The following is a 9,860-nucleotide window of genomic DNA, read 5'->3' as shown; positions in this document are numbered from 1 at the left end:
AGCCTCAAACACATTTTTTGCTAACATTCTAGATTTTTTTTTTAAGTTCATTTATTTGTCTACTTATTTTGAGAAAAAGATAGCAAGCGGGGGAAAGGGGAGAGAGAGAGAAGGAGAGCGAGAATCCCAAGCAGGCCCAGTGCTGTCAGCACAGAGCCCAGCATGGGCCTCGATCCCACCACCACCATGAGGTCACGACCTGAGCTGAAATCCAGAGTCGGGCATTTAGCAGCCTGAGCCCCCAGGCGCCCGCCGAGGTTATAGGTTACATTCTCACTGGAATTCTAGCAGGTCAGAGGCACAACGCTGACCCCCTCCCTCCATTCCTCCATGGGGGGGGAGGGGGACAGATCCAAGGTGCGGAGTGGGGGTCCCCACATGGCATGGAGGCTGAGCGTGGTACTGACTGGAGGGAACAGTTGTGCAGATGCCCAAGGAAGCCCAGCTCACCCGGGCTTTAGTTCCAAAGGGAGATTCGGGACAATTATAGCATTTGTCTATTTAATATTTTTCTAGTTCGTTATATGCAGTGTAGTAGTGTTTTTAGGAACAGAATTAACGATTCCTCACTTACATACAACACCCAGCGCTCAGCGAGACCGGTGCCTCCTCAGTACCATCCCCCACCCCTTCCCTCCGTCGACCCTCCGCGAGTTCTCCCTCAGAGGTGTTCCCATCCCTCTTCCCCCGCTTCCCACATGTTCCTCTGTTTTGTTAAATTCCACGTAGGAGTGCATGTTTTTCTCTGAGTTGTTTCATTTAGTATTATACATTCTCACTCCATCCACAGCATTGCAAATGGCAAGATTTCATTCCTTCTGGTGGCTAAGTAACATTACACTGAATGTCCATACCGCATCTTCTTTATCCATTCATCAGTCGGTGGACCCTTGGCCTCTTTCCCTAGTTTGGCTATTGTTGATAGTGTTGCTGTAAACATTGGGGTGTGTGTGCCCCTTCAAATATGTATTTTTGTTTTCTTTGTGTAAATACCGAGTGGTGTAATTACTGGGCCGTAGGATAGTTCTGTTTTTAACTTTTTGAGGCACGTCCATAGTGTTTTCCAGAGTGGCTGCACCAGTTTGCATTTCCACCGTAGTGCAAGAGGGCTCCCCTTTCTCTGCACCCCTGCCACCATCTGTTGTTGCCTGAGTTGTTAAAGGTCACCATTCTGACAAGTATGAGGTGGTACCTATTTCGTGGCGGGTTTTGATCTGTATTTCCCTGACGATGAGTGATGTTGAGCATCTTTTCATGTGTCTGTTGGCCATCGGGATATTTTCTTTGGAAAAGTGTCTATTCATGTCTCCCATTCATTTCTTACCTGGATTGTTTGTTTTTTGGGTGTTGAGTTTGATGTTTTTATAGATTTTGGATACTAACCCTCTATCAGATATATCATTAGCAAATACCTTCTCACATTTTCATTTTGTTGATTGTTTCCTTCTCTGTGCAGAAGCTTTTTGTCTTGATGAGGTCCCAATAGTTCATTTTTGCTTTTGTTTCCTTTGCCTCCAGAGGCGTGTCTAATAAGAAGCTGCTGCTGCTGAGGTCAGAGGTTGCTGCCTGTGTTTTCTCCTCTAGGATTTTCATGGTTTCCTGTCTCACATTTAGGTCTTTCATCCATTTTGAGTTTATTTTTGTGTGTGGTGTAAGAAAGCGGTCCAGCTTCATTCCTCTGTATGTTGCTGTCCAGTTTTCCCAACGCCTTTTGCTGAAGAGAGATGATCTGTTTTTTTCTGTTGGATATTCTTTTTTGCTTTGCCCAAAATTAGTTGGCCATAGAATTGGGGCTTATTTCTGGTTTTTCTATTCTGTTCCATTGATCTAAGTGTTTGTTTTTGTGCCAGGACCGTTTTTGTCTTGATAGTTACAGCTTGAAGTCTCCAGCTTTGGTTTTCTTTTTCAGGATTGCTTTGGCTATTTGGGGTCTTTTATGATTCCATACACATTTTAGGATTGTTTGTTCTAGCTCTGTAAGGAATGCTGGTGTTATCTTGTTAGGGATTGCATTGAATATGTAGATTGCTTTGGGTAGTGTTGACATTTTAATGATATTTGTTCTTCCAATCCAGGAGTATGGAATGTTTTTCCATTTCTTTGTGTCGTCTTCACTTTCATAAGCTTTCTGTAGTTTTCAGAGCAGGGGTCTTCTACCTCTTTGGTTAGGTTTATTCCTAAGTATCTTATCATTTTGGGGGCAGTTGTAAATGGGATCGATTCCCTGATTTCTTTTTCTGCTGCTTTGTTATTGGTGTATAGAAATGCAACAAGATTTCTGTGCGTTGATTTTATGTCCTGCTATGTTGCTGATTCATGTGTTAATTCTAGAAATTTTTTGGTGGTGTCTTTTGGGTTTTGTACATAGAGCATTATGTCGTCCACAGATAGTCAAAGTTTGATTTCTTCGTTGCTGATTTGGTTGCCTTTTATATTTTTGTTGCCTGCTGACGTCCAGTACCGTGTTAAATAGTAACGGTGAGAGCGGACATGCTTGTCTCGTTCCTGTTCATGGGGGAAAGGCTCTCAGTTTTTCCCCATTGAGGATATTAGCTGTGGGTCCTTCCTGTATGGCCTTGATGATGCTGAGGTAGGTTCCGTCTATCCCTACTTTGTTGAGGGTTTTTATCAAGAATGGATGCTGTATTTTGTCAGGTGCTTTCTTTGCATCTGTTGAGAGGATAATATGGTTCTCAGGGATTTCATTAACGTGGCGTGTCTTGTTGGCGGGCTTCCAGATACCGAATCACCCTACAGCCAAGGAATGAGTCTGCTGGGTCGTGGGGAAGAATTCTTGTAATGTACTGTGGCATTCGATTTGCTAGTATCTTGTTGAGAATTAACTGAAAAACAAAACTAGAAAAAAATGGAGGTGAATAGGTATGAGATGACTCTGGGGGAAGGCTTTCTCAGTGTCAAATCAGCGAAGCAAGTCACAAACGAAGACATTTGCAGATTGATGATCTGAACAGCGCAGCGCTTGGATCTTCCGAAGGTCAGCAGGGTCAGCAGAGGGTGGAATGAGAGTCGCCAGCAGGTGTGAGCTGGCGGCCTTAAAGCTCCCTTTCACCGAGGAGCCACGGGGGATCGAGCACACATGAGGGGAGATCTGTGGGGTCCAGACCCAGAAAAGAGCGCTGAACCCCACTGAATCCCGGAAACGCAAGTGTTAGCCGAGGCTGCCGTCCTTCATGTGGTGCGTTAGCAGGAGCATTTTGGATGGAAAGTGACCGTGCCGGCTGGCACGCGTCGAGCACTCTGGCCGGTGAATGTCCTCTTGGGAGGTGGCGGATGGTATTGTTCCGGTGCTGATTTGATAGGGGTTGCAGCAGGAGAAATGTGGTTAAATTCGTGATAGTGCTGCACGGTGCTCGGCTCTGTGGACATGTTCACAGAGAATTCTCAGTACACGTGCGAACGGCCCTTGTAAAGAAGAAGGGTACGTTGTGTATGTGAAATGCGTGCCTATACGTACGGGTCCCGCGTGTCCTATATGCCGTATGTGCCTGTGCCGTACTCGCTTGTGCGAGGTGAGTGACCAGGGCACCTGGGTGGCTCACTCGGCTAAGCGTCTGACTCCTGGCTTCAGTCAGCTCATGATCTCACAATCTGCGGGATTGAGCCCCGCATCGGGCTCCTCGCTGACAGCACAGAGCCTGCTTGGGCTTCTCTCTCTCCCTCTCTCTGCCCCTCCCCCACCCAGGCTCGCTCGCTCGCTCTCTCTCTCTCTCGCTCTCGCTCTCGCTCTCAAAATACATGAAATAAATTTTAAAAAATAAAATAAGTCATCAGTGTAGAAGAGAAGACAGTATTGAACTGTGATCTCCCAGAGTGAAAGTTATGGGTGATTTCTTATCTTCATATTCTCTTTACCTGTAAGAATTTTGTTTAATAAACAGGAATTACTTTGGGGATTACAACAGTACTATCTGCCTTAATTTGGGGGCGGTGAGCGCTTCTTTTCCTTCCAGAGCCTCGCCGGGCCCCCTGCGGCCGGTTCAGGACCCCAGCCTGAGTGCCCGGAGCTCTGAGCTCATGCCCCGCTGAGCTCTGCCTTGTCCCCTGTCCAGCGCGCAGCCCAGGGGTTTCGCCTCGTGGGGCAGTGGGGTTGCCAGAGCCCGAGGGTCAGTGTCCCCTCGGCTGACTGCTGTCGGCCACGGCCCCCTCCAGGTCTCGGGGCCCAGGGTGGGCACTGCAGCCACACGGGGCCAGTCTGGAGTGGGAGCGCATTCCCTGTTGCCGCGTGAGCTCCTGTAGTTCCGGGTGTTAACGCAGAGTGCGCAGGTCAGTTTCCGCAGGCCGGGTGTGTGGGGCGGGGGGCAGAGAGGCCTTGGTTAGCAGGCGCTCGGCAAACACTTTTGTCCAGGGAGTCCTTTTACGAGGTTAAAGATCACTGTTTTGTGACCTCAAATGGGGGCCGTGTTACGCACAGCCCACCTGAGCACGCCCGCCCTGGGCGACGCAGGCATCCTGGAAGGGGCACTGCCACAGGGCAGAGAAAGTTCCGCCGTGGCTCTGCTGTTCCCTGCTCGTGTCCTCGAGGCTTCAGCCTGTTGTCCGTGGGCCGTTCCTTTGTTTCCTTCTGTGTCGTTTGGACACAGGCGTTTGCGGCTGCTGGTGAGGCCTGGCCAGCCGGCCACGCAGGCTGTGTCTCGCCCCCTGCACCTGACAGTCCAGGGCGGGAGACAGAGGGTAGAACAGGAAGTGGCCGAGAGGTAAAGTCGGAGGGAGTCAGCACATGGAGCAGGTGACCCCAAGCAGAGAAGGGAGCGGGGGGCGGGGGCACCTGCGTGGGCTCTGCTGCCGCCGAGACCGGGCTGCACGAGAGTGTGCGTGTCAGCAGGGAGGTGGCGATGGAGGCAGTCGCAGCGCTCGGGGTGCCAGTGGTGGTGGTAGTTGTGGTGATGGTGGTGATGATGGAGGTGGTGGTGGTGGTGACAGTGGTCATGGTGGTGGTGGTGATGGTGAAGATAGCGATGGTGGTGGTGATGGTGATGGTGAAGATAGCGATGGCGTTGATGGTGATGGTGGTGGTGGTGGTGATGGTGTTGATGGTGACGGTGGTGGTGGTGGTAGTGGTAGTTGCATTTGCGGTGGTGACAATGAAGTGGGGGTGGTGGTGATGACTACGGCTGTGACGATGGAGATGGTGACGGTGAGGACGGTGGTAGTTGTGCTGATCGTGGTGACGATGGAGGGGTTGGGATGATGAAGCTGGTGGTGGTGGTGATGATAGTGTTTGTGGCAGAGGTAGTGTCAATGGTCCCGTGGTGATGGGGCAGGTGAGGGTACCTGTGACAGAGGTAGAGATCAGTCAGCGGCACCTTGCGACTTTTACTCAGTCCTCCGCAAGCATCCCAGTGTAGACCTGTGCTCAGTGTTGGAGGGAGTCACACTGGTCCCTTCAGAACCACCGCCAGTATTCGTGTTGACGCAAGCGTGCAGCACCGCCTCTGCTGCCCTCCGTCCGGGGGAGGGCCAGCCTGGGCTTTGAACTTCAGTTCCCTGCTGTCTTTCTGACTACGCCACCCCTACCACAGATGCTTTGTAATTTGCACTTTCCTCTAGTTGGGCAAAAACGGAAAGGTGCTTGCAGAGCTACCTGGGCAAAGAAGCCTTACAGACAGACTCATGGCTGCCCCCTGTCTTAGGGAGTTTTTCCCCGGAAGCTCACTCACTTTTCCCGGGATTCCCCTTTACCGGGCCTTCCTGGCCCCGCTCTCCCTGTGCTCCCGCTGCACTGTCCCACGTAGGATCGAAGTCACTCCGTCGCCTCAGTAGCAAGTGACCCAGCTTGTGGATGAGACTTGGACAGGACCCCCCTGAAGCGTGGGGGGGGGTGGCTCCAGGGGGGGCACGCGTGACAGCGTGAGGGTCTGCAGTGTGGCTCGTGGAGGGGAGGTGGGAGCGAGGGGCCGCCGCATCCGGAGTTGACAGGAGGAAGGTCCCACACTGTGTCCGGTTCAAAAGCAGCGTTTAAAGTAGAAATGTTTCATTTTTGGTAATTCTTCATAGGACAGGTTTGCTGTTTGTACCCAAACCTGCTCTGCTCATGGTTTGAACTAACAGAAGATTCACAGAAAATCCATCCAGGGGAAGCATACGGTGTGGGGCAAAAAGAGGCAGAAAAGAGAGTCCCCGCCCTCCGGGGGAGTGAGTGTAAGATGCTGCTCAGCAGCTGCCCCCATCCCCCCGCCGCACCCTCGCGTGCAAGAGCATCTCAGAAACTTGAGACGCGGGCAAACGGGGCTGAGGGAAGGAGGAGCTGCGGCCAGACGGTGCCCAGCAGAGCCGGCGCGGGATGACTGAGTTGGCTGCCTGCGCCGCGTCCCCGGGCTCACCACGCGTGCCCACCTGCAGGTCCTGGCCGTGAGGATCGATGACCTGGACCACCTCCCAGAGACCACCACCATCGATGCCTCCTCCATCGGCATCGTGCAGGTGCGCACCGGGCAGGCGGGGGGCGGGGGGGCGCCCATGTGGGTGCTGTGAGGAGCCTTTGGGCAGGCCCCCAAGTCCACCTTGCCTTTCACGGCGTCTCTTGTTTTCCAGCCAGTTCTCTCTCCTGAGGCCTTTTGGAATGTCTCCTAATTTCTGTAACATTCTATACCTTCAGTTTTCTCAGTACTGATATATCTCATTTTAGTGAATAGACAGTAATCTTCAAGTTCTCCAGAGGAAACAGAATAGGTAGGGTGTGTGGGTGGTCTGGGCAGAGACAACGTTCGATTGATTGTAAGGAATTGGCCTCTGCGATGTGGGAGCTGGTGATCTGCAGGGAAGCGTTCGTGCTGCAGTTGGAGTCTGAAGGCCGCCTCGAGGCACAGGCCCCTCTTCCTCAAGGACCTCAGTTTTTCCCTCTTAAGGCCTTCAACAGATTGGATGAGGCCCACCCACACTAGAGAGGGTCGTCTGCTTTCCTGGGAGTCTGCTGATTTAATGTTAAATTCATCTAAAAACACCTCCACAGCATCTTTGCTGGGCAACCAAACACCCAGGCACCCAAGCCCAGCCACAGTGACACATAGTATCAACAATCACGGCTTCTGTAAGAGCTTAGCGTAATTAGATTGTAGTAACCAAAATAACTTTATTAGATGAGCTTAGTTTTAAAAGAAATTTTTAGCCAATGTCTTCATAAAAATGTTTTGGGTTTTTTTTTTTTTTCTCATAAGGGAACTATGCCATGCTCTTGATTCCTTAAAAATTACGTCCACAGCCCAGTACTGGAAACAGCGTTTGAGCACAGTGCTCAGGTGCTGGGTTGTAGTGAGTGAGCACAGAAAGGCCTGTGGGGCCCCAGAGGCCCACGACCCACGCCCAGCCCCTCCGAGGGCCATCCCACAGTGGCCGGGCCTGGCAGGCTTCCTCTGGGTCTGTCACCGGGAGAGATCACATCACGGGGATGCATGTGTGGCCAGGGACCAGTCTGGTGAGCCTTGCCGGCCACCACTACCCAGTGGCCTGTGATGCTGAGCCCAGTCATGGCATCAGCCTGGTTCAGGAAATCAGTCACAGTGCAGCAGCGCACACTGGACAGTCACAGAGAAGTGTGCAGGGTCCCTTTCTGGGGTCCCCAGTATGGCTGGCCACCATTGCTGTCCCCAGAGAAGACCATAACGTTCTTGAGGTCCAGGCCGCTCTGATGACCCAAGGTTGTGTCTCTAGTGCGCTTGCTTAAGCCTGGGGACAGGAGCGTGGACGCGGGAGGCGCTGCAGCCGTGGGCGAGCTCACCAGGCTGAAACACAGGCTCACCTTCCTGCACAAAATGTGGTCTTTAAAAATAAGACTTACGTGTCACGTTGGTCACTTCGTAAAAGAAAGTAAACCCACAGGAACGCACCCCCATCCCAGAGGCACAAGTGAGCGGACACGCCGCCATCACTGTTTCCTGTGGCAGTGTGGTGGCCCGGGGAGGGGTGTGGGACAGCACGGGGCCCCCTGTGGCCGCTCTGGGGACGCGACGCGGTGCCCGGGATATCACGGGGCCTTCTGTTCCCACAGCCCGAGCTGAGCCTGGAGCAGGAGGAGCTCGCGGAGGGCAAGCACGGGAAAGCCACCAGGAGAGCCCACAAGAGGAAGCAGAAGGCGGAGGCCGAGGTGGCGGGCGCCCCGGTGCCCGAGGAGGCCGCCTTCAGCGAGTACTCGGAGAAGGAGCCCGTGCTGTCCGGCGTCGGGGACGAGACCGACTCAGCGGTGCAGAGCATCCAGCAGGTCGCGCCCTTTCTGCCGCGGGCGGGGCCCCGCACGTGCTCCCGTGAACGTGCCTGGTGTGGGGGCAGCCCTCTGGTGGCCTGCGGCTCACGTGGTGTTAATCCCAGGAGCCCATGCCAGCGGCGCGTGTCCCAGCCTTGCCCTAGACGTCACACTTGTCGTTGTGAACAGTGGTGTGACCGCGGAGTGCGCGAAGATGCTCACCTCCACCTGGCTGGGGATTGGGTTGTTCCTGGGAGATTAGAAGTGGCCTCTGTGTGGTCCTTCATTGTGGAAGTGGGGCGGGGCCCCCGGGAGGGATGCTGGGGGAGGATGCTGGGGGGGGGAGGGATGCAGGGACCCCGCCCCCGGGAGGAATGCTGCGGGAGGAGGGATGCAGGGACCCCCGCCCCCCAGGAGGGATGCTGGGGGGGCAAGGGATGCAGGGACCCCGCCCCCGGGAGAGATGCTGGGGGGACGGATGCAGAGACCCCCCCCCCCGAGAAATGCTGGGGTGGGGGGGGAGGGATGCAGGGACCCCGCCCCCGGAGAGATGCTGGGGTCGGGGGGTGGGGGAGGGATGCAGGGACCCCCCCCCCCGGAGAGATGCTGGGGTCAGGGGGGGGGGAGGGATGCAGGGACCCCGCCCCCAGGAGGGATGCATGGTGCCAGCCTGTGTGCTGCTTTTCCCAGAGCCTCCAGTTTGCTCACTGTCAGCACTTTGGTCTGGAGGCTCCCAAATCTCCCGTCAGCGTGTGTCCGGTACCTGGCTTTGGATACAGTCTCAGTGGTGCACACTTCTTGAGTGAATTTGGCCTTGGTCCCGGCCCTGCCCCCTCGGGCGCTTGTGCGCCCCTGCGAGTTTGTCCGGTGCTTCCCGGCCAGCGATCTCGCTCACCCACAGCGGACAGTGGGCCAGAGTGAGCAGGGCGGGCGGACGCACGTCTGTCCCGCTCAGGACTCGGGTCTCTGCCAGCCCGGGACACGGTCTCCCAGCTCTTGCTGCCGGGCCCGTGATCACGTCTGTGTTCTACTGCCCTTTTCACTAGAGCTCTTTTTCCTGGGACAAAATTAACCAGGTTTAATCTTTGACCACAAGATGTTTGCCTCTCGGTCTGGGCCAGCCGTGGGGTCACCACACGTGCCGCAGTGGCCTCTGTCGTGATGCACCACACAAAGCTCGATGGCCGTCCCTTTTGCGAATACTCGTGACCGTTTTGTGTCCTGTGCGACTCTTGCAGGTGGTGGTGACGCTGGGCGACCCAAACGTGACCACTCCTTCGAGCTCCGTCGGCTTGACCAACATCACCGTGACCCCCATCACCACGGCCGCCGGGACTCAGTTCACCAATCTGCAGCCTGTGGCCGTCGGGCACCTGACCGCGCCGGAGCGCCAGCTGCAGCTGGACAACTCCATCCTGACTGTGACCTTTGACACGGTCAGCGGCTCGGCCATGCTGCACAACCGTCAGAACGACATCCAGATCCACCCGCAGCCAGAGGCCTCGAACCCCCAGTCCGTGGCGCACTTCATCAACCTGACCACCCTGGTCAACTCCATCACGCCCCTGGGGACCCAGCTCAGCGAGCAGCACCCGCTTACGTGGCGGGCAGTGCCCCAGGCGGACGTCCTGCCGGCGCCCCAGCCGCCCGCGCCCCAGCCGCC

The 9,860-nt window shown here is 54.9% G+C and overlaps 1 protein-coding gene across 1 annotated transcript in view; it reads left to right on the top strand.

The window, feature by feature from the left end:
• The window catches only part of PRDM15 (PR/SET domain 15), a 47,466-nt gene that overhangs the window by 37,281 nt on the left and 325 nt on the right, over nucleotides 1-9,860 (top strand). Inside the window, exons 22-24 of the mRNA XM_029940619.1 lie at nucleotides 6,361-6,441; nucleotides 8,006-8,215; nucleotides 9,436-9,857. Coding sequence (XP_029796479.1) covers nucleotides 6,361-6,441; nucleotides 8,006-8,215; nucleotides 9,436-9,857 — 713 coding nt within the window. The remainder of the gene's footprint in view (nucleotides 1-6,360; nucleotides 6,442-8,005; nucleotides 8,216-9,435; nucleotides 9,858-9,860) is intronic.

This window comes from Suricata suricatta, chromosome 5, assembly GCF_006229205.1.
Source record: "Suricata suricatta isolate VVHF042 chromosome 5, meerkat_22Aug2017_6uvM2_HiC, whole genome shotgun sequence".
In the NCBI taxonomy this organism is placed as follows: Eukaryota; Metazoa; Chordata; class Mammalia; order Carnivora; family Herpestidae; genus Suricata; species Suricata suricatta.
The sequence above is the reverse complement of the archived record's forward strand: the minus strand, read 5'-3'. Positions and strand labels throughout refer to the sequence as shown.